General features: G+C 46.0%; 1 protein-coding gene across 6 annotated transcripts in view; it reads left to right on the top strand.

Annotated features, from left to right (window-relative positions):
* The window catches only part of KAZN (kazrin, periplakin interacting protein), a 719,120-nt gene that overhangs the window by 642,739 nt on the left and 51,663 nt on the right, over positions 1 to 24,718 (top strand). For all 6 annotated transcript variants that reach the window (XM_030537473.1, XM_030537471.1, XM_030537474.1 and 3 more), the window contains 4 exons: positions 4,553 to 4,742; positions 8,033 to 8,163; positions 12,031 to 12,081; positions 15,455 to 15,578. In XM_030537473.1, the coding sequence (XP_030393333.1) occupies positions 4,553 to 4,742; positions 8,033 to 8,163; positions 12,031 to 12,081; positions 15,455 to 15,578 (496 nt within the window). The remainder of the gene's footprint in view (positions 1 to 4,552; positions 4,743 to 8,032; positions 8,164 to 12,030; positions 12,082 to 15,454; positions 15,579 to 24,718) is intronic.

Here is a 24,718-nt window from a genome sequence, read left to right as displayed (position 1 = left end):
GTTGAACAACCTGCAGCTTTCCCCACGCACTGCAAAGTCTGGCTAGGCTGTGGACACACACTTGAAATCAATGTTTCGTGCTTGGGTGATAAATTATCTCATTTTATTAAGGGGCTCGCAATACCGACCAAAGGTATGATTGCCACAAATTGACCCTAATTGCCTTCAGAAGCTTGCCAGGAAAAGCAAAAACAAAACAGTCTCTTTGGAACCATTTTCTTTGTCTGGCTTCTCTGCAGATCAACATGGTGCTGGAAGCCCAAGGTGAATGTCACTGAAAGTAGGCACCCTTCTTACTTGTACATCTGTGACTGCTCAGCTGTAAGCTTCCTTGTCCGCCGTCTGGCCAATGAATTAAGTAGAGAAGGCAGAGTTGAAAGGGTGTTTGGTAAGACTGGCAGGCTTCAGTAAGATGTGCAGTTTCCTTTCATGAAATACGTATGCATGTCCCCATTCCCAGCACAGACATCCCTGCCTATCTACACCAATACCGCTGAGCCTGATGCTTCCAAAAGGCTTAGAATGATCAAACAGATGCAGAAACGTACCCACATCATAAGTACCTGCATGTCCCCACTGTAATATACAAGTTCATACGCCCCTTTACTTACACGTACAGTGCTGGATTTATTCATACACATACACGCAAGCGTATCCATAACCCAGTTCCTTCACCACTCCAAGCATGTATCCATGCACCCCCCACCTCACCCCCGTGCCTCTGCCCATATATGCTTACATATTCTTCAGCATTTGGCTCTGAAATCATAAGCAGGCTGGTTGTCAATTGCCTCCTATGTTTTCACTGTTCAAAGCAAATTTCTGCCATAAAATACATATGACAGCTGGACATGCAGTCAGTTTCCCCCCAGCTTAGAAATATTCCCCGGTATTAAATAGATACATCACAATCTGTTGTGCGTTGATTCACCTTGCCCTGCATAATTTCACAGTGCACAGTCACTGCCTGACTGCGACACCTAGTGTTCATAGCCTGTCCGGGGCTCAGTTGTCTCCAGAAAGCCGACTGGGTAGCTCAGAGAGAAGGAATATTGTGGTTTCTCACCACGCTGAGAAAGGAGTGTGCTTCACGATTAAGACAGCAGATCTCAGGAAAGGGCACTGGGATAATTTCTCTTACCTTTATTGGACTGTCTGTTGAGAGCTAAATATATCTTTCTTGGACTTGACTATAGAATACACCTCAGAGCTTCTAATATTAGGCCAGAATTCGGTCATGTTTAATCACAGTGAGTGGCATCTTGCAGTTAGCTCCATTGAAGGCAAGGGGGTTATTTGCAAAGGAAGGCACCTCCTCTGCAGATCAACATGAGTAAACGTGGAAGAATGGGCCCAGAGTAATTCATATTTAAGGAATAAAGCTAGAGATTTTATAGTGTGTGACGGGTAATCAAGCTTAATAACATTAGTATCATGCAGGTGAATTCACAGCAACCAATGTTTATGGCAAGTGTTTCTGAAAAGGAGCTTACAACTTTTCTAGCACAGTGTGATAAGGATATCTGTTAGATAACAATCCTAGTTGTATATGTGTGTTGTGGGGGGTTTTTTTTAACTGTTTAACTCCCAGGGATAAGAATTTGAGATGCATTGCTTTAAAGGTGCTCTGCTTTTCAGAGTATTTCTCTTTTTTGTTAATTATTAAAACATTAATAAATAGTAATAAAAATCGCCAGCATAGCTCTGTTGACTTCAACAGAGCTACGCCATTTTGCACCAGGGGAGGATCTGGCCCTTAATACCTCATTTGAGTTCCACCTCAGACATGTTTGTCTTATTGGCAGCATCTTGTCAGCTTGCCAGTCTGACTGTAATCCAGGGGTGTTTGCTTACTGGACATTAAGCCAGCCGTGTACTTGTGATCTGATCATTGCCTCCGCAGTCCAAAAGGTGCCTTGTTTCCTCACTTGAAGAATATAGATGCTTGTCCTTAGATCTGGAGAAATGAACCGAGTCTTCCGTGTTGCAGCCATTTGTGGTGATTGTGCACACATTCAGTGCTGGGATATTTCACTCAGTAGCTCGCCAAAGCCCCCTAGAAAACAGCAGGGGGTTGTGCAGATGTAAGATAGGCGAGCAGGATACGTAGCGGAGGGCAGAGTTCCGCCTCCAGTACTTTGGAGGTGAGGTGTGAAAAGGGAAGAGGCCAACTTGGAGACTCATGCCCCAAATCCTCAAAGATATTTGGGCTCCTGACTCCTCTTGAGGGATCTGTGCCTAGGATGGCCTTGCAGGGAGTTAGGAAAACTCTCTCTCTCTCCTTGCAACCAAGCCCAGGTGAGGTGGAAGTGACTTTGACCCAGTAAATGTGGAGGCTCATCAGAACGCATGTTTATACAGTCAAAAAGCACTTTTAAACGTTTTCAGCCAGAGATTTTGTTGAAAATGTGCTTTTGAAAAATAAAAGCAGCTTATGGGCTGAGATCTTGTGTTGCATGATCAAGCTGTATCCTGGAGTGCCTTTTCCTAGCTGACTTCTACACCCTTGAAAATCAGGTTTTATAATGGAAATGCTGACAGATCCTAAACTGTAGTAGCACTGTTGGCAATTTGTGCATGTTCTTTGAGTTGGGCCATTGTACATAATGTTCCATCGCCTTTCACATGGATGGATGTTTTATTTCCGGGGCCTGTTATGCGGCATTTATATGTAAATTCCACACACTGTTTCAAGAACACTTCTACCTAGGCTCTTTCACAAAAGCAAAACACACTGGAGACGTGGCATATACGAGACTTACCGATGCATATATTTACATTCTGTGTGTGCTGTGTGTTTTGTTGACTCCTCGCTGCTGTAATGGCAGCCTAAGAGCAGGACTCGGGAGTCATTTTCTTAGCATTAAATGGAGTTTGGTGGAACAGATTAGACAAAGCACTAGGTAGGATGCCGGGGGGGGGGGGGGGAAGGGAATTGGATGCATAAGAGAGTTTGGATTTTGTTTTTAATATATTGTATCACACAGTCTGTCTTTTCCCTGCTTGTAGTCAGTGGGAATATTGCATAGGTAAGTTGAGTATTCGCTCCAAAGCTACCAAAAAAAATACTGGTAAGTCGCGATTTGACTGGGGTTTTTTTCTTCCTCTTTAGTTTTTAAAAAGCGAATCACTTACCAATAATGGTTCCTCCCCAGGGACACGATCCAGAGTCCATCAAAGAGAAGACTCTCATTGACTTCAGCAGGCTTTGGCTCAGGCACATAGGAGCTGATCCTGCACCCACTGACTCCCCTGAGAGCAGGATTGGGCCCCAAAGGTGTCATGCATGGCTCTGGGTTTGTGGCTCACGTGTCCTGTAGTGCAACAATTGGGGACACCCAAAGAAACCCATTGCAAGGTTCGGGGCAGAGAAGGGGGTGTGCACGGCACGTTGCTACCAGCAGCTCCATTTGTACCTTGGGAGCAAATCCATGCCCTCCTTGTTCCTCTGAAGTCCGACCAAAGGCACCATATCATTTAATGCAACAGTCAGGCTTGGTGTAGACCCTGATCCTTTAATCTGATCACTGACCTACCTCGACATCTGCACAGAGTCCCAGGGAAGGCAACAGGGCATCACACAGGCATAAAGGGACCACAGGCAGGAATCAAAATGCAGGATTGGGCCTTTAATAAGTGACACCTTGAGGGACTGGAAAAAACCCAGCCAGCCTAGAACTATGGAAATATTCTGTGTTTTCCTAGTTACGAAACGTCAAGTGACTCATGGGAACTATTCTCTGCTGGCTAATTAAGGTACAGTCAAGCAACGGGCACCTCTTTAATGAGAATTTTCAAATTATTTTTACTTTGTAGATGCTTCTGTTTAATTTTTCAAAAAAGCAAAATATTGAACAGGGGGAAAGCGTCCCTCTGAGCCTGCCAAGTCCACTGGGAACAGCAGAAGAACAAACAGACCTGTTTAACACATCTGAACCAAAGCCAACCGCTGACTTTCTCTGTGTGCCTTTGCCTTTCTTCATGAAATCTGGCACCGCTTCCTGTATAAATCACTGGCTCCTGTATTTGCAGGAACAGCTGTTTCAGATTTTGGTCCAGGTTTCTCTCAAAGGTAAATCACACGCTAACGCTTTGTTGTGCTGTTTTTGTTTTCTTTGCGATGATCAACTAGGTTTGACTTCAACTGGCAAGCCTATCCCAGCTCAATCACTTATGCTTAGTCTTAACTGGGGGCTGCAGGACAGCCGGGGGCTGGCGTCCCCGCTCTCAATAAGCGCATGTTCTGTTTTGCACTCAATCAGATCTAAATGGTAGCTGCTTGCGTTCTGAAATCCTATTGTTGCAGCACTGGCAGCACGCAGATCCCCCCAGAAGAGTTAATTCTCAACCTTGGTAAAAGAAACCATGTCTTTTGGGAGGATTTAACCCTAAAAGCAGCACCTACATCATATTGTCGTCTTGGAATGTGAAACTGACCCTTGTGTGTTGTGTTAGCCCCTCTGCACAGGGGTGACTTGAACGCACTGCAATCCGAGTGCTGTCTTGGGAGAAGCGTTTCATTGTCCTGTGTTTTGTTCTTTTATCCCATCAGGCCAAGCAGTCCTTAGCCACATTAACCAAGGATGTCCCCAAGCGTCACTCGTTAGCCATGCCAGGCGAGACTGTGTTGAATGGGAATCAGGAGTGGGTGATGCAGGCGGATCTCCCGCTCACGGCTGCTATCCGGCAGAGCCAGCAGACCCTTTACCATGCGCACCCTCAGCATTCAGCAGACCGGCAAGGTGAGTGCCAAGCCAGCCGCAAACCCCTTTGGGAAACCTCTGTGATCTCGTCTGCCTTTAAGACGACGGCATTCTTGATGAAGTCAGCTCTGCCAGCTGGGCGGCCTGCTGAACTAATCCCCTTTCGGGGAGCCGCTTCAACTCCGCTTCAGAGCAGCAGGCCGGAGTCAATGGAGACAGATCTCCCCACTCTCTGCCTTCCACGCTGTGAACTTGGGCCAGGGTTTTCCAACCGGGGGGCACAGAGTTAGCCATCTGAGTAAGGGGCCTGACTTTCCGAGCAGCCACAGCTTCTAAGTCAATGAGAGCTCAGCACTTCTGGAAATCAGGGCACGCGCTTAGGCACCTAATAATAATGGATCTTTCTTTATTATCTGTAATGCAGTAGCACATTGAAGCCTCTGATGAGATCCGGCCCTCCTTGTGCCAGGCACTGTACAAACGCATAGTAAAAGAGAGTCCCTGCAATGTAGAGCTGTACAAGCTAAATGGATGTAGCTGCTTAGCTTGAAATGGCCACATTTGAAAGCATTGGCCTCACTGGAGCCTATACTTTTCTGCTTAAGCGCGTGATGCTGTTTCAAGGCCACCAAGCAGGCTTTGCCCTCTTTCCTTTCAATTCTAAGCTACCCTATGAACTCTCCTTGTTCCAATAACCTACCCAGCACCCCAACTGGGTGCAGCCAAATCCCAGGCCTCGAGAAGCAGCAGTTCCCAGCCTTTCCTGAGAGGTGATCTCAAAGGCGTCAGCGCCTCGTTCCTTTAAGCCCTGCAAAGGCAGTGCAGGGAGGAGGATGCATTTGCTCAGAAGTCAGCAGCGAGCACCACGCCGTAGAGGAATTTCTTGGCAAGCAGAAGGGCGCCTGCGCCCTGCCATGCCTGACCCTGTGCAAAGCCGTGAGAGATCAGGATCCAGCAAGTCTGCTAGCTCCAAGCGCCTGTAATGTGCTGCACGTTCATGGGCTGCTGCTTGTTTCTAATATTCTCTGGCAGTTCAAGGATTGCCCTCACTCTCAGCAGAAGGTGAAACACTGCAGCACTAGATAACCTGGCATCTGACTACAGGACAAGGATGCAGCATTCAAGGAGTATCCTCTTCTCAGCCCATAGTACAAATACTCCAGTAATGGCTCAAAACACAGCGCACTGTAATATCCCAATGTCCTTCCCACAGCTATTGTGGGGGATTACAGTCTGCCTCTGTAAATCCACACACACCCTGCAATTTCGGTTCCATACAGCATGCCTCCTGTCCGGCAGTGCTGTGAAGTAGCTGCCACGTTCAAGGCCATAGGTGGCTGCCCTGCAGTGATGGGTTGACTCCAGGAGATTTTTGAAGGAGCCCAAGGGAGTTAGACACCCAACTCCCATTTAAAATTAGGTATCTTACTCTCTTAGCTGCTTTTGAAAACCCCTGTCAGCGTGTTCAGGAAACACTTCGGAATCCATTTGGATTAAAGTTGTGTTCTCAACAAAAGGAGATTATCCTTCTTTCTCACAAGGCATCGGCGATACTTGGGCCTGGATGGGCCTCAAGGATCTCGTTTTTAACCACAACAATAATCTTTGCTCTTCTCTAGCACTGCTCACCTGGGGATCTCAAAGCACTTGCAGATGTTAATGTACTGAAGTGACTATTACTTTCCTCATTTTACAAGTGGGGTACCTGAAGCCCAAACATTAAAGAACTTGCCTATGGCCATAGAACACATCTCTTTCACAGGCAGGCATGGCATAGAGGTGTCCTCACGGCCTGTGCTGTGCTCAAACCATTGCCCCATGCTGGAGTCGTCCGGCACAATAGAGCTTCATTTTGGTGGCTTTCATGCTCAGGGACTCACCAAGGAAAGTGAACATTGGGATGGTCATGATCATCTCAAACTATTGAGTAGCATTCTGGGTACTGGGCAAGCCTGGGGAACCCCCACCACGTGCAGGAAGGATGGAAAAAAACAGTAACTTATTAGCCTGTGTCGCCATCTGAAATGTAAGAAATTCCCACAAACAATGTTTGCAGCCATATTAGAACTTGAACACTATGTGTGGCCAATTGGACCAGCCTACAAACGTCTAGGGTGAGTTGTTTTAAAAGGACAATCTCAAGAGTGTTTGGTTTTAAATATGTTCATTTAATCTTCCCACTTTACAATTATCATCATAAAGCAGTGATAGATTACATTCATTCAGTTTTGACTATGAAATTAGTCCGGTCGGTTTCTGAGTCTCCCCCCACGCACTGTGCTCCGGGGTTTGACTTCACAGTGTTGCAAGGCACTGTCTGGCTCTTAAACAAGAAAACCTGCAACATTTATTAATGTTTCTATTCATCCTTTCTGTCTTTTACCTACCAGACCTAACTATGGGGCCCAGACTAAACTGATCGTGTTCCTTTGAGCAAACCGCATTCCACATGGGGCTAGAGAAAGTCATTATGTTATTTAGCGTGGATTATGAAGATGCTTCTCCCTTTGGCACAAATTGTTACCCATCTAACTAATTATCATAGATTATTAGGGTTGGAAGAGACCTCCAACCCCCTGCTCAAAGCAGGACCAACGCCCACTAAATCATCCCAGCCAGGGCTTTGTCAAGCCAGGCCTTAAAAACCTTTAGGGATGGTGATTCCACCATCCGGGGGGTCGGGGGGGGAGACATAGCTCAGTGGTTTGAGCATTGGGCTGCTAAACCTAGGGTTGTGGTTCAATCCTTGAGGGGGCCATTTGGGGATTGGTCCTGCTTTGTGCAGGAGGTTGGACTAGATGACCTCCCTTCCAACCCTGATATTCTATGATTCTAGGTAACCCATTCCAGTGCTTCACCACCCTCCTAGTGAAATAATGTTTCCTAATAGCCAACCTACATGGCAACTTGAGACCATTACTCCTTGTTCTATCAGGGTCTAAATAAAGAAGAGAAACTAAGGATCTTTACAGATAGGGAACAGAAGCACAGAGAAACATAGGGATTTTCCCAAGCTCACGCAGTTCAGTTGCAGCAGAACCGGGACCTGAATGCAGGTTTCTAGTCCAGCATCTGAGCCATCGCACCCTCTCTATCTCTGCAGCTGCCCCTCCAGAAGTTACAGGCAGGATAGCAGCTCTGAGGCGTTATGCGGTGGTCTAAAGCATTCATCCCGTGCCCCGCACAGTGACTGTCCATGTATAAACACAGCACTGGAGAGAACCAGATTCGCAGACCAAGGATGGTGTAGCATCCGAGCTAAAGCAGGGAGAGCACAGAGATGAAAACACTAATTCCCCTGAGCCCTAACTCTGCTCCTTGCCTTCCAGGTGTCAGAGTGAGTCCGTGCCATTCACGGCAGCCTTCCATAATCTCCGATGCGTCGGCAGCAGAAGGCGATAGGTCATCGACGCCAAGTGACATCAACTCGCCCCGGCATCGGACACATTCCCTCTGCAATGTAAGGCGGTTGTAAGGTTGTGTGTGCCTCCGAAAGCTGTCCTCTTAACATCCGTGCCAATGTTTCTAACCCTGACCATCACTCTTACCTGCTTGTCTTTTGCCACCCCTTCTTCTGGAGCCTGAGCCAAAGCCCACCAACGACAAGGCAAAGCCTCTCACTGGGCTTTCGATCAGGCTATTCATGTAAATCCTGAGTTTGAATGGGACTTAAAACTACCCACATACCAACCAGGCGTTGGTTCTACACTGCCTGACTCTCTCTGTGCTCACTCGCCCCTCTGCAAAGTGCGTTTCCCTGGCTCCCATGGTGGCTGGGGCAGTGTTTTGCTCTCACTTTGCACAGGCGGCCACGCCCCCACACAGTACGAGGCGGTGGGGAATCCAAGTCCCTCTTTTCAAGAGCTGTGCAAAAATGCTGCATCTCTGATTTTAGTAAAACGTCCCGAAGAAACAACTGTAATTTAGTGCCAGGCCACTATTTTTGCAGCCCAGAACTTGGATTGCAAAGAGGTTTATTGAAATGGCAGTTTTCCCAACTAGACATTCGGAATCTCTCAGGTTTCCAGGGGACAAACAAGCTTCAGCAAAGCAAAAATTTATGAACGTACTTAAAAACAGATCCATGTTCGAGCTGGACCTGGACTGAGACTTTGATAAATTGTTTCTCCCCTTGGGTTCCATTTTCTAGGTTTTGATTGAATACGTGCAAAGCTTTACAGTTTCTCATGATGTGACATCCCCCCACTCACCCCCAATCAGTCAAAATTGAACCACTCAGACCAAGTTTCACTCTGAGCTTTCAAGTTCCTCTGAATCAAACTTGAGAGCTGGGAACCCACGAGTCAAAATGAAAACATGGTTTGTCAAACTCCCTGTGAACTGAAGTGGCAGAGAGCTTCCAGCCACAGTCACTGGGTAAACTGCACACTTGCAGCAGTGGGGACAGAACCTACCCGTTTCCTCTCCAAAAGCATAGCTGTGAGTTTAAAGGAGGATCTCCATTAGCGAACGGTATTAGGGCTGATACTTTCTTAGCCACTAGAGGGAGACATGATCTCATGAGCTGGTGTAAATCCACATTTCTGCTCTCCTTTTAGACGGGCATAAATCTACAGTAATTCCATCCGTGAAGGTACTCTTGATGTATAACAGTGTGTAAATGAGAGCTGACTTTGGCCCTTTGCATTCCACTTTTTTTAAGTTGGGGGAAGGGAGAAAGAGAGCGGCAGCCTTTTCTACTAATGAAAGAAGAAAAGAAAGAGAGGCCAGGAGTCTGTTGCTTCGGTATCAATAGAATTGATTTAAATGACTGGAGTGACAGCTTGGAAGAGAATATATCAAAGTTCAATACGGAGAATAAATGGGAAGGTGCAGGAAATATCCAGAAACATTGCAGTGGGAGAGCAGAGAGGTTATACGGGTCATAATTAAGATATCCCGGCTAACAGATGCAGATAAATGTAACTTAATTCTAGTAGTGGAGTTCAGTGAGTGAGCATTTGACACATAAGAAAGCCCTGCAGCATATGCTGACTTAGGCAACCATATAGGAATGAGAGAACAATCTCAAAGCCCCTCGGGCAATTGCCTCATTGCAATGAAGGAGAGAGATGGGGGGTGTCTGCATCTGTGCAGCCAGAAGAACAGTGTGTGAGGACTGGCCGGCTCAATAACAGACCCGTTAGCTGTGGGTCATCAGTTAAAGTCCAGCTCACGTCTGTAAGGCAGCATCTGATTGCTCTGGAGTGACCAGAGTGGGTAGCATTTGTCTCGCTCCTAGAAACTTCGGCATCTCCAAAGCCCACCCTCACCGCTGAGGGTCACCGAGCATCTCGCTGGCAGGGAGACCAATGGGGTGTGTGGCACAAGCTTTCTCTTAGGGCTTGTCTGCACATGAAAATTGATTCTGAATAAGGTACGGTACAAATTTTAAAACAGGTTAACTATTCCTGCTTCCAGAATACAGGCTTATCTAGACCAATAGTTCACAGCAAGCTGGGATGTAAATCTACCTATTTCTAGCCTGCCACGCACTGTGTCCAAAATAGACCCTGCTGCCGAGCACCGGCAGTTCCTTTGTGTGCTTTGAGCTCCCCCTCTTTGAAATGGGAGCAGATTGAAGTGCATTAGGGAACTTTCAGAGCATGACACTAACGTCCAGACAGCCAGTTAGTGTGCAGCAGGCTAGTGTGGGGTAGATTTTCACCTCAGTTTACCATGCACAAACTGTCTGTGTAAACAAGCCCTAAGAGTGCCTGTTTCCAAGTTAGTTTAAGTAGTTTAACTACAGAAAGGACCAATTGGATTAAACTAATTCAGAATAAGGCACTCTTGTTCCGGAAGAAAGGCATCCACACATGGCATTAATCAGGAATAGCTAATCTGGAATAACTTGCTGTGGAGACAAGCCCTTAGAGCTAACTTTTAGTGAGCAGATTTATTTGTGTGGGTTTTGTAGTTTGACAGTCATGCTTTCACATTGACTGTTCCTCCCATTTCAAATAGAGAGAGAGAGAGAGAGAGAGAGAGAGTGTGTGTGTGTGTATACCTCTCAGGCATGGTACATTCCACTCAGTGTTCATTTTTTTCCCACTCCCTAGGCTCGATTAGCACTAGGAAGGTGCTTCCTAAACACAAATGGGCAGAATATGCAGCATCTTCCCAAATCCTTGTGCAAGCTGATAACAAGGCCATTTCCTATTGAGTCCTGGACCATCCCCACATAAAGCATCCAGCACCCTGAACAGTGCTGTACAAATAATAATGATTTACTACTAATTGGTGATAGTCAGGCACATCCCCCCTTGTTAACAAGGGGTTGGCTTCAGTCTTCATTACATTTTTGCTTGACCAATTACATCCAGTACCTGTGGCATTTGAATCAAGATATTAGTAAGAGGGGATCTGAGTTCAGGGAGTAGATCTCAGTCTAAAGGCGCGTAAGCTGGTGTAAACTCCATGCATAGGGGGTCAGAAGAGAAGGGTGTAATAAAGAGCTGAGAAGAGGTAGTAAAGCAGGCCCATCTCCACACCAGTCTGGTCACTTGGCATGTCTGTTTCACCAATGCATGCTCCTTTCCACCTGTTCACCAATGTGTAACTTATACCCATTGCCTTCGAACCTGGCCCAACACGAATTAATGTGACAATCGGGGGCATTTCCTATACCGGTCCAGAACCCATGGCATTAGCCCCTTGCAAACAGGCAGAGGCAGACCAACTCGGAACAGCGTAAATGGTGGCTCCAGATTAAGCTTTTCCTCTTTACTTTCTTGACCTGGGAAAGGGACCTGGACCAAAATGTCTGCATTCATCTGGATTTTATTTTTGTTACTGATGTGGGTTGGGAGGGTGTGTCTGGGCCCTGAGAAGCATCGCAAAGTTTGGGTGTTTCTCAGAAATGTCTCTGGTTTGCAAAGATGAGACAAAGGTGCAGGAGTCATGAGACCAAAGGGTTAAATGAATCTTGTCTCGGTTCCAGGGAGTTTGGTTGAGTTCAGCGGATTCACCCTTCTTTATTCTGAGAGTCTGACTTTTCCAAAACCATGTTTGAATTTCCCTCTTGGTTGCCCTTAACCTAGTCTCTATGGCATAGTCTAGGGGACATAGTTTTACCTGCTTCCGCCTGATCTTCTCTTTTCCCCAAACCCCTCTTCTCCTTCCCAAAACAAATTGGCTTCAACATCAAACAGCAGCGACTTTGCACCAGCTAATGCTCTGGAGCCCAGAAATTAGCAGGATTTCCAGAGAGAAAGCTGCTGGATGTGCGTTTATGTCCTTGGGCCGGTTTTGCTCTAGCAGTGCTGTGTGGTACTAGGGCTGTGTTGATGTTGTTTCAATGTGATCTGTCTCCTTCTGTCGGTAGGGGGATAGTCCTGGACCGGTACAGAAGAACTTGCACAACCCAATTGTACAGGTAGGAAAACAATTGCCTTTCTTGACCAATCTCCTAATGAAATACAGTTTATTAGTGTGCAGCATGGTTGACACAAACAGGGTGCAGAGGCCAGAGTCATGTGAAATGCTGAATAGGTATATTGTAAGGGCTTGTCTACACTACCCCGCAGGGTCGATCTAAGATTTGCAACTTCAGTCATGCATCTGAGGAAGTGGGTATTCACCCACGAAAGCTCATGCTCCAAAATGTCTGTTAGTCTATAAGGTGCCACAGGACTCTTTGCTGCTTTAACTTCAGCTACATGAATAGCGTGGCTGAAATCGACATACTTGGATCAACTCACCAGGGTGTCTTCACTGCGGTAAGTCAACAGCTGGCGCTCTCCCGTCGACTCTGGTGGAGTACTGGAGTTGATGGGAGAATGCTCAGCAGTCGATTTATCGCATCTAGACCAAACCCACTGATCCGGCGGGTAGTGTAGACAAGCCCAAAGTATATAGCTAGACCATGATCAGTAACATCTGTCAGCTTTGGAAATGGGTCTGAATGAAAATGCTGGATTTGAGCAACCCTCAACTTTGGATTCAGAGCCAAACTCTCTGGCTCCAGCCCAGCTGTAGTTGAGGAAATGAGAGAAGAGTTCAGGCATCACATTTCAGAGAGAATGGCAGATACAGGGAATTGCAGTTGCCTTTTTAGAGAGGGGGATGGACTCGCAGGGCCATACCAATCTGGTGTAAATTGCACCTTCTGCCAGCTCCTCGTATCTGTTACACCAACGTGGGCTACACCAGGAGCGAGGGAAGGTGATTGCCAGACACACTCCTGCTAGCTCGAGGAGCTGCTAGTGCATTAAAGATAGCACAGGCCTGGCAGAACAGGCAGGGGTGAGCAGCGGCATGAGCTCGTCATGCTGGGTCCAGTCGGTTGGGTGCAGAACGGTGGAAACAAACGTAACTGAGGCCCTGTCTACATTAAAGAAGTTTGCAGTGGTGTAACTAAATGATGTGCTGCACCAGCCTCACGCAGGGCTTCATCTGATGCAGCATCATCCCGTGACATCCCCCAGTAAGCTGCAGCTGGGGAGCCAGATACCTTAGGGCTTGCACTGGGTATCTGCATTGAAATAGCTACACTGTTGTAAATTTCCTTAGCAGACAGGACCTTAGACTCATTCCTCACCAGCCATTTGCACAAATTTACCTGTTCTGGAGCGAGCCACCGGACCTGGGGTTTGCTTCTTGACAGTTTTTTACTCCAAGACACTTTATTTGGAAAGTAAGTTTCAAGTAAACCAGATGTTGCAGTCTGAAAAGCAATGACATGAAAAGCAAAAGCAATGGCTGATCTGTCTCCAAGTTAGAGCCTGCTGCTCCTAAAGAAAAACAAGAGGGGAGAAGCAGGGGCAGCTCTAGACATTTTGCCGCCCCAAGCACGGTGGCATGCCGTGGGGGGCGCTCTGCAGGTCGCCGGTCCCGTGGCTCCAGTGGACCTCCCGCCTGCAGGAGGTCCACCAGAGCCGCCTGCCACCCTCCCGGCGACCGGTAAAGCACCCCCTGCAGCATGCTGCCCCAAGCACGCGCTTGGTGTGCTGGGGCCTGGAGCCACCCCTGGGGAGAAGACGGATGAGATAGACAAAAAGGTTAAAACACCTCCTTTCAACTCAGAGTTTTCCCTTCACAAGAGTTTGTGTGAACAGCGGCCATGTGGATTCACACCCCTGGGGGGTTGGATTGCAGATGGGCCTGTGCCCCAGCTGTCCCTGAACTGTGTGGTGTTCCAAATATAAACGGGCCGCACCAAAACCTTGGGTCCAAACACTGACACCCCTGCCCCCCAGGAACACTTGTGGTGGTCAAAATCCACCTGTGATAACTTTGACCCAGATCCCCAACGGTATTTAGGTTTCAACAAGAGTTAGACACCTACATTCCTTTGAGGCTCTGGGCCTTAGAGTCCTGTCTCCGGTTTGAATAAACCCAAACTTCAAGGCAGAGCTCAGTCAAATGACTCTCCTATTTTACCCTCAAAAAACCCCACACTGAGCCCGTGTGAAACCCTGGCCCCCTTGAAGTAATGGCAAAACTCCCACTTCATAGGGTGAAATCTTGACTCCACTAAATCCTCCCAGGTTTGCTCAAAAGTTTCCATAGGCTTTCTGACAAACTGGACAAAGTTTTGAGCTTGTTCTGTCTGGTTCTAGTGCTTTAGCCTAGGTTAAAGAACAGGTAGGTGAATCCATGGGGTTATGTAAAAGGGCTACATTCTGCGCAAAGCACTGCACCTGAATTTAAGAAAACAAGAACTTCCATCGTATTAATCTGCAATCCTCTCCCCAGGCACCACCGTGCCAGAGTTTCTCTGTAGCATCCACTTAAAGCTCCCCTCGAGTTGAATGAGACTTTTGCTACAGTGCAAGGGGCACTGGCAGAGCTGGAGGTGGATCCCAGGGCTGGGCTAGCAGGGGCCGCGGGTTGGGAGTGAGCGGCTCAGATCCCATTTCCTTAGGCTGAGGTTGGTTGCTTTTGAATTGCAGGAAACGGGGTTATTGAGGCTGGATTTTTTTTCGCCTCACGCTGGTGCTGGAATTTATTAGACCCTGGTGCCTTTTCACAAAGCACTATTAATTTTAATAATATCTCCAATGCATGGATACTATGTAAATAAATATTATGGTGGTTATTTAGGATAAGAGACAGTACAGGGTCCAAACCAAAGCCCAATTAGCCTTCAGTGACATCAGATTAGGCCCTTATTAATTTCTTCACATATTTTAAAACACACCAATAGGCACTTGTCTTCGGCTCAGGGTGCCTAACCTGTAAATGAAAAATTACAACACAGATAGGCCAGGGACAGCCCATAAACATCACCCCCTCAACCCACAGGCTTCTCCCCAGCTTGCCTGGAAGAGCATCACCTCTGGGCTCTTCTGGACCCGAGGGTGGGGAGCAAATTCCAAAATTGAGGGCCCCTGCCAGCAGCTTCTTCTCATTTACATTACGGGAGCTCCAGCTTGAGCCCGGTTGCCGATTGTGTAGGCGTTCTCCTGACTGCCTGGACCATCCCCCTGTCCTAGTGATCAAGGCTGAGATATTTAAAGCCACCAAAGGAATTTGGAGGTCTGTGCACTTCCCAGTCCCTTAGATGGAGATTTTTGAAAGCTAACCATCTTGGCTGTTAGCCTGCTGCCCATCACCATAGCATCTGGGCACTTTCCACATAAAACCAATACAGCAGTCCCCAGTGGCCTCCATGGAGTCTCTGGCTCTTCTCTTTTCTCTCTTGTAGTTCCTGCCTCCCCCCAGCATGTGAGCACTTTCTCTCCCCAGGTTGTTTATTGGCGACGCTCATGGTATTTCCCCTTCTTCCTTCTCCCTCCGCTTTGCAGTCTCTAGAGGACCTCGAAGACCAAAAACGAAAAAAGAAGAAAGAGAAGATGGGATTTGGTTCCATCTCCAGAGTATTTGCCAGAGGGAAGCAGCGGAAATCCCTAGACCCAGGCCTCTTTGATGGTACTGCTCCCGATTATTACATAGAGGAAGACGCAGACTGGTGACCCTTCCCCTCCCCAAGCTGGTAGCTTGCCTCCTTCCTCTGCTGCCGGTGTGCGTGCGTGGGCGGCTGTGTGGTTGTGTGTGTGTGTGTGAATGCGGATGCATCTAACTAAAAAAAGAAAGTGAGCCTTTTTCCTCTGCGTCGCCACTTCTGTAACTGATGTACATACTACAAACAAAGCCTGTGTGTGACTATGTTAACTGTTGTCTTTGGAGCGATGCAGTTGTGTTGTAATCCTCTCGTTTTGTTTCTATTTTTTGTTTTGTTTGGGGTTTTTTAGGTTTTTTGATTTTTTTTTCTTCTTAATGAAACTTGAAACTTGAAGGACTGCTGTGTATTTGTAAATAACAAAAATATTGTGCACTTTGTGCTTGTGACGTCTCTTGTCCAAAAACACTGTTTTCTTGAGCCCCTTATGTCGGTGCATTCTGTATCTGGTATGTTCTAAAAGTCAGGGGTTGGAGGGGACAGTATCCTATTCACAGCGTGCACCTGAGTTGCAGAAACATTAGGCTCTGCCTATCCAGAAAGACCTTAAAATCTAACTCAGTGTGATGTCTTCCTGGCCAAAATCTCAGGAGGCAACACTGGTCTCTTTTTAATGCCTCTCAGCCTGGAATGATGCTTTGACTTTCCTTTGATTGTTTAGTTTTAATTTATTTGCGCAAATCCAGAAGAGCTATTCTAACTAAATTATTGCATAAAGATTGGAATTTCTATTTTTCCACAATGGTTTGGATGGAGATGGGAGGGTGTGTTTATACTGTACTGTTCGATTAAACTGCTGCCTGCAGAACTAGGGTAGGACTGAGTAGAAGCTGAGAGAATCAGTTTTTCTATTTGTCCTTGTGGGGGGGTTTCCAAATGAATTTCAGTTGCATTTCTGTGTCTCTCATGCGAACATGGTGTACGTTTCCCCTATCCCGCAGTCGATCTAGACAGCAGGATCGGGGACCCAGATTGCTATATAGGAAGTATAACCAGGTCAGATATGTACAGATATCTTTATCTAAAACTATTTTAAAAATGCTCAACGTATTGGAAAAGAGCAACAGTGATATTTATTATGGAATAATGTAGCGGGGAAAATGTTAGACTGCAAAGCAGACTGGCCTTTTCAGTACTGCATGTATTTGGAAGGAAGCACTGACCTTTGCTTTGATTGTATTTTCTGTCCTCAGAAACATACAATCAGTTTTTGCCTCATGTCTGCGGCTTTTCCTGTATACTGCATTCATTTGGGTTATTAATAAGAAAGGGGGATCAGTTGTGGCTTAAGGAACCAAGGCCCTGATTCAGCAATCCGTCTCTTTGCAGGAAAGTACTTAAGTCCCATTGAGTTCAATGTGATTTAAACATCTTAAAGTTACGTGCTTTGTTAAATGGGAACCTAAAAGAGTTCAGAGTAAAGTAGAGAGCAAGTCGGACAGTAAAGAAAAGGAAGCAGCGTTGGATCAGATGCTTGGGGAACACTGGAAAACTGTTCTGTATCCAATGCTGTTACTCAGTCCTGGGATATTTATTTTGTCTGTAAGAAAACTGGTTTGGGTCTGGGCTCCTCTTGTCATTCGCCCCCCAGGGCAGCAGTCTAATAGCGTTGGCGCCCCCAGATGAGCAAAGCTGACAGGTGCATCTCTTCAACCCTTATTATGGGGCATTGTCTCCTTACTCTGCTTCACAAGCAAACAAAGGTGCATTTTGGAAAGAGCAGGTAATTTGATGCAGTTGCTTCTGAAACCATGTCTGCTCGTTCTCTTCTAAATTCTAGTTTATTTGGGGGTTGGAGATTTTTGCCAGTGCATCTAAAAGATTTAGAAGCACAAAGCCCACTCTTTTTACTGGGGACTTGTGCTCCTAAAGCCATTAGGCTCTCTTCAAACTGTGATTTTTTTCTCTCTTTCCACTAACATGCACAGCTGTCTGGTTACTACAAAATACAGTGCGTCGTGCTTTAATGCTTACAACACAATTTTACGCTCTTAAATTTAAGATTATTTAATAAAATACTATTGTGTATTTTTTTTAAATTCCAATAGATGCACCCTGTTTGAAAGGGATATTTTGTCTTTAATTCTGAAACTAAAACACAAAATACCACCATGCTACATTTCCTTCTAACAGAACGATCTGGAGAAACCACAGGGGGTTAGGGAAAGTGGCTTTAAATACCTGCTCCGCTTTGCAACGGGGATCTATCCATAACCAGGGTGGGGGAGAACAATCCTGTGGCATCCTTCTCTGCAGAGGAACATTTTTATACATTTTTCCCCTCTTGTGTTTTTATAGTTTAAAAACAAGCAAGCAAAACTCCTGGTTATTTTAGTAGTTTCCTTTTCATTTCAGCTTTTCTAAATTAGGAAATAATTCTAAAAAAGTTACTAAGAGGATGATTTATTTAAAAGAAAACTACAATTAATAGCATATGAATTATGGGTAATACTAGATTTAACTTTTCCCATGCGAGTGGGGAAGAGTCCTTGAAGGCATGGATGCAAATATAAAATATTTAAAAAAAAAAAACCTAAATAAAGCTTATTTTAAAGTATGAATGAATTTGATGTGATTTAATTGTTTCTAAGTTGTGTTTGCTAGGTCTGGATCCTTGGCTAGTCCAGGTGATTAAATCAGATCATATAGTTTGTCACATACTGTAATACAAGTTAAGTATTTATACCACTTGCCAGCAGGGTAGCTGAAGCTCTGCTATTCATTTCCCCAGAAGCAGAGTTTGCCTAATATAGTGATTTCTTTCCAGCCAGTCAGGAAGGACGGAAGTTTGAGAAACTTGACTCAACACACATCTACAGAAGCTATTACAGCTTTAGAATCCCGTGACTGACTTTTTAAGGTAGATGCCAAGAACTGCCTGGGGGGTGGAGAGAGAATCAAGGCCTATAGACAATAACTTTCATTTCCTCTTTAAAACTCACCTCCGCTGTCTAGTATTTTCCAGCCCTTGTGGCTGCGTCCACCTTAACAAAAGAAAGGGAGGGGAAAAATATCTCCATTCATGACTTGCTGATGAAAAAATGATAAATTGAAAGCCAAATCATTCCCTAGACAATACAGCAAGGTGAAGGGAGCAGAGACTCCGCTCATGTCAGCCTCTTTTCCCTGTCGTGCTGGATTCTATAGCTGCTGTCAAGTACGGCAGCTGAAGACTGAACTGGCTTTCACAAAACCTACATGAAATTGAAATGTTTCCCCCCCTTTTCTTTTTAAATTTCAACCCCAAGGTTTGGATGGACCTGAACATTCCCCCCTATGGTGCTGCCAACCCAAACATAGCAGGGGTTGCTAGAAAGTGAAACTCGTCTAGAAACAGCAGCTGAAACCGACTGGTCTCGTTTCACTGGGTTTGATTTTTCTTTGCATTTTGCTCAGTATGGAGAATGAAAGAACGATGTTAAAACTTTCTCTTTCACAAGCCAAGATAGGGTGAGTAATAGGAGGCCAAACTGTTAGCCCCTATTCACCCACTGCCTCTCACTCTAAATGTATATGGCTCCTATTCTCACGCATCAGAGAACCTCTCAGTCAAGTGTTTATCCCAGGCTAGCGTCGTCCTCACCAGACCGCACTCCAGCTCCACTACAGGGAGAATGGCCCTGTCTGCCCTTTGCCCTCTTGTAGAATGCCACCATGTATGGGGGGAGGGGAGAGGAGGTAGGGGGACTCAAAGGGGAGAACGTGGGGCCATATGGGAATGAGTGGGGAAGAGGGAAAGAGATTTAGGCAGAGAAAAAAATCATAGCGAAAACTGCAGAAGAAAAGAGTTTGAGTGGGAGGAAAGGGAGAGGCTGTACAGAAAACCTGACCATCTTTCACTTCAGAGGGAACTTGAATTTGGCTGGCTTTGAATGTGTTGAATACTGTAGCACTCAAATGGAGGAAGTGGCGGCAGGCAAATAACCTAGCTTTAGTAGAGGAACCTAGGAAATCCTTACCTAGGGCAGCTCAATTTGGAGCGGCGGGGAAAGCTGCAAATCCCAAACAGTGCTTGAAACACACCCATTTGGTGAAGAACAGAAGCCAGTCTCTTGAGCGAGTCCAACAGTGATGCTGAATCTGGGATCTGAGCTTTCCCACGGCTCAGGGATCTTTAGACTGGGGGTTGCGTTTGGCCCCGTACAGGGCCAGCTGTAAAGTTTGGAGGTGGAGCCTAAATATTCTAAACCCTGAGGATCTCTGAACCAGGGGTTTTGTCCCAGGCTTATCTCCCAATCAAGATAGGGCGGTGACTTTTAGAGTTGGAACTGGCGGCGAAAATCTAGCAAAAGGTTTAGTAGACCAGAAAACCAGGCGGTGAAGTAAACTGTCTCCAATTTTGGTTTGTAAAATCTTTCACAGTGGCAGTTAGAATTTCATGACCAGTTCAACATGCAGGAGGAGCTGGGGTAGGGAGCGGTAATCTCAGAGGCACCAGCAGGTAAGTAATTGCACTGTTCTGAGAAGAATATGGAAACAAAATGCAGGAGGGAAGAAAGCAGGGGCCTCTTCATGGAAAACATGGGGCTCTCTCAAATGTCAAATGGAGCAATTCTCGAGAAGTGAACTAAAAACTTATCTGATGATGATTCTTGTCCTCCAGTTGCTGGAACTTCAGGCTCGTTATATTTGACACAATCCAGTAGGATTATCGGTGTCTGAAGGAGCAGCCGCTTTTGCAGTGAGAGTCAGAGCTGTGCAGGGACCAAGGAATTGGGACATCCAGATCTCTACTTTCCCTGCACAGAAGAGAGAGAGGAGTTACTCCACTTCCTTTTTCAATGGGCGTTATCCCTTTCTGATAACTGCTCATAGAGGGGATTAATTTGCCTGTGATGCTATAGGTTTAAAGGAGGCTTGTTTAGTCAGAACCACAGTTGCTGATGATGACATAGTCTAAGGCCCAGGCTACAGAGGGTTTTTGTACCATTATATCGAGCTCAGTTACGGGATATTTTGGGGCGGTTTTTGGGTTGTTGTTTTTTGGCTGAAATAGTGATACAGGCTGGAGCATGGATGCAGTTATACCAGTATCACTTATTCCCCCTCCCTTATGGGGAGAGAGAAGGCCTGACCTGGATCATTATGCTAGGCCTCTCACAGTTCTGCCCTGTCGTCCTCCAGCCTTCCCATCTTCTGTTTCTCCTGTTTAGAGAGAAACACATTGATGACAGGAGTGTAGTGTCTATGTTAATGACAGCGGCCCCGTGACTATAAAATCTGCTAGTCTCCCCATGGCACAGGGGGGAAACTGAGGCACAGATTCTCAATGGGAGTTGGGCACCTAAACACCCTTTGAGGGCCTGAGTTTAAGTGACTTGCCCCAGGTCACACAGGAAGGTTGTGGCAGAGCTGGGCCTTGAACCCCAGTCTTGCAAGGGCCTAGGCTTGTTCCCTAACCACTGGGCCATCCTTCCAGCTATATTTCTTTAACAGACAAGCATGTCAGAGAGCATTATCATTCCTTTGCCAGTCCCTAGGACCTTTCCTTTGAAGCTGTGAGAGCACTTTACAAACAACTATGCTTCACAATATCCCTGTGAGGCAGGTGGAGAAACTGAGGCACAACGGTGCAGCATCTTGCCTGACAAAGACGGGAATAGAACCCCGGAAGCTCTGCCTCCTCATGTCCCACCTATAAATGTACACAACCAACTGCCACACAAATGGACTGTAGCAAAGTGTAAAAACAAGCAATCAAAAATTCGGAGAAATAATACAGGAATAACACTGCTCAGGAAGGTCAGTTCTTGCTAGTTGGGGAGTTTCGTAGTTTAGAATGGGCTCATTTAACTTGCCTCCTGATTGGAGTGAAGTGACGTGGTGGGAGACATTTGCCTTTGTATTCTCTTGTTCGCTGAGAGCACTGCAGGCCATGCCATGAGTGCCACACTGGCTTCCCTACCAGGCTCGCTGCTCATTTCTAAATACCCAATCCTGGGCATAAATACTGAGTCGCAGCAATTATCGCAGACCCTGTGTGTCCAAACCAGCATCACCCTTTGTGTTTCCAGCTGACATATAACTCCATCGCACCACCAACTTCAAGGAGGCTGCACTGATTAACACCCGCTGGGGGATCTGGCCCATTGACTTGAATGGAGCAGCACTGGATTTGCACCGGTGGTGGATCTGGGCTGATCATTCTTTAGATAACTACACAAGAAAGCCAGCCCATCCTGCTTCAAGAGAGAGACAACAGCCTGCAATTAAAGGGGGGCATGATAAGTTTCACATTTAAAATATTCCTTACCGCTATTATTAATATCACCTTAGAGAGGGGTTCAGAAATGCACACAGCGCTTTGCAACCATTCCATTAAAATCTACCTGTCAGCTAAGTTAGACATCTGTAATCCTCATACAGAGAAACTGAGGCACAGAAGCAGTTTGCTCAAGGCCAATTGGAGACACTTGCTAGATGAACTCGAGAACATGATGAGAGGCCGCTAATAGGAGCGTTTTGGAGGACACAGCGGTGGGCTCAGGGCTTGGAGGTAGTGGGACTTGGGGAGTGGTATATTTGGTCCATCTGTGGATCAGCTGTTCTCTGGGCCCAGGCTGTGTAGCAACCATGGGCCCCTCATTAAGCAGCTGAGAGGGGTCTGTTTGGTGCCTTGCAAGAGGCTGGAAGGCTCTGCCCTTTGGAGCGCTGACCAGCCCTGCTGTCTGAAGTCTCTGACAGGTTCATTGCTCCCTAGTGCTGCTGGGTGGAGCTCAGCTGAGCTAATCAGGGAGACTTGGTATTAAAAGTCACTTGCCAGGTGAACTCAAGAGCCATGATCAGAGGCAGCTAACAGAGTTTCGGGGGCAGATGAGAGAGGGAGTGTGAGGTTTTCCTTCCAAGTTCAGCACTATGTGCGATTTCAGGATGGCCAGCGGTAGTGACTTGCAACAGAGGTGCCATGTTTTCTTTCCTACCTGAAGTCAGAAGGGACTTCTGTGCTGGATGAAAAGTTTCTTGGATTCAAGACACTACTCAGAATCAGAGTAGCTGAGGCATTTCTGGACAGCCAGGCTCCAGGAAACAAGGAGCTGGGTACCAAGGAGTCAGAGGAGGCCTGGCAGTTCCTAACCATCAGAGGCAAGATCCAGTTGGTCCATGGGACTAGAGAGATGTATGGGACACACCTATGAATGGCAGCTCAGCTTGCCCACAAAGAGCTCTCCAAACATCCAAGGCAGACAGATGATCCTTGTTGGGGATTCAATACTCCTAAGAATTGAAAGCGTTCTGCAAGGGACAAGCAGACAACAGGACAGGACACTGTCTTCCCAGAGCCAAGACATCATTCTAAGACTGAATAGGCTTCTGAAGAGAACAGGTCAGGATCCATTGGTGTTAGTTCATGCTGACAGTAACGACAGTGCATCGACGGGTAGCTCACAGATAACATCACTCAGAAGCCTGCTGAAGCACAAGAACATCCAAGTGATCTTCTCGGAGATCCTTCCTGTCCCACAAACAAAAGACGACCACAGGCAGAAGATTCTGGAAGCGAACTGCTGGCTAGGTAAGCAGTGTAAAGTGGAGGTTTGGGTTTTGTGGAACATGGATCGACCTTCTATGGGGAGAAAGAGCTGAATAATTTGGATAGCCTCCACCTCAGTAGCAGGGGACCAAATCTCCTTGAGGACAGGCTGGCTAGAGTACTGTGGAGGGGGTTAAACTACTAAGAAATGGGAAGGGTAAAACCAGTGAAGACATAGAACAGACTCAAGGTCTTGAGAACAAAATTAATCAAGAAACCAAAGGAGATGAAGAGAAGACATTTTTAATTGCCCATAAACCAATGCTAGCCTCCTAGGTAGCAAACAAGAGGAACTGGAATGGCTCATTTATGAGCATAAATACAATCTAGTTAGTATTACTGCAACTTGGTGGGATGATTCATGCAATTGGAACGTTAAAATCAATGGTTATGACCTATTTAGGAAGGACCAAGTGGGCAAAAGGGGAGGGGAGTGGAACTCTATGTCAAAAAATGGCATCACCCTTTTCTGAGTCACTGATAACACAGAACAAAACGCTCTTAAACACGTCTGGATCAATGTCCTGGCAGATAAAGCACAAGACTGGGGTGTTAGTTGGAATGTGCTGCAGACCACCAAAACACATCAGGGAACAAGTTAACGACTCCTTACACACCTGTCTATAATGTGTAGGGGGAAAAGCTGCATGATCATGGGCAACATAAATTTGAGTGATACCTGCTGGAGGTCTAATGTTGCCAGTACTAAAACATCCTTGGAATTTCTAAACATTATAGATGGTCATTTCCTAGCTCAAAAAGTGCTGCAGCCAACCTGGGGGAATTCTATTTCTAGACCTAATCTTGACAGATAAGAAGAACTGATCACAGAACAAAAAATAACGGTAATGTACAAACAGAAAAAAAGTCCAGACCAGTAATACATATATTTGGTGTTTTAAGGGGGCCAATTTCACAAAGCTGAAAACAACCATGAGCCAAATGGGGCGGGGGATGAATTTAATCAGAAAAATGTGACTGATAATTGGGAATTGTTTAAGAATCCTTTACTGGTTGCCCAAAAAGCCAAAGTCCAACAATTGAGGAAGGAGGCTGTATTAGTTAAAACAAACAAAACAAACAAACAAACACCTGGCTTAGAGGGGAAGTGAAGGCAGGGGAAGAAAAGGGATGTTGATAGTAATGAATATAATTCAGAAGCTAGGAATTGTAGAAAATTGATAAGGGAACCAAAGGCCCAGCAGACTTAAGGATAATCAGGAGGCATTTTTAAAGTATACTAGGAACAAAAAGTATCCTAACAGTGGTATTGGTATGTTACTAGATGGAAATGGAAGAATTATCAATAGTAATGCAGAAAAGTTAGAAGTGTTTTATAATAATATTTTTGTCCTATACTTGGGAAAAATCAATGTAGTCATATATGATAACTTTTTATTCCACTAATATAGTGGGAGGATGTTGAACAGCTGCTACTAAAGTTAGGCATTTTAAAATCAGCAAATCCACAATAACTTGCATCCAAGGGTTTTCAAAGAGCTGTCTGAGGGGCACGCTGGACTGTTAATTTTGATTTTCAATAAGTCTTGGAACACCGGGAAGTTCCAGAAAACTGGA

The sequence above is a fragment of the Gopherus evgoodei genome, chromosome 18 (genome assembly GCF_007399415.2).
Source record: "Gopherus evgoodei ecotype Sinaloan lineage chromosome 18, rGopEvg1_v1.p, whole genome shotgun sequence".
NCBI classification, from domain to species: domain Eukaryota; kingdom Metazoa; phylum Chordata; order Testudines; family Testudinidae; genus Gopherus; species Gopherus evgoodei.
Note: the sequence above shows the minus strand (reverse complement) of the source record. Positions and strands in the feature narration are given on the sequence as shown.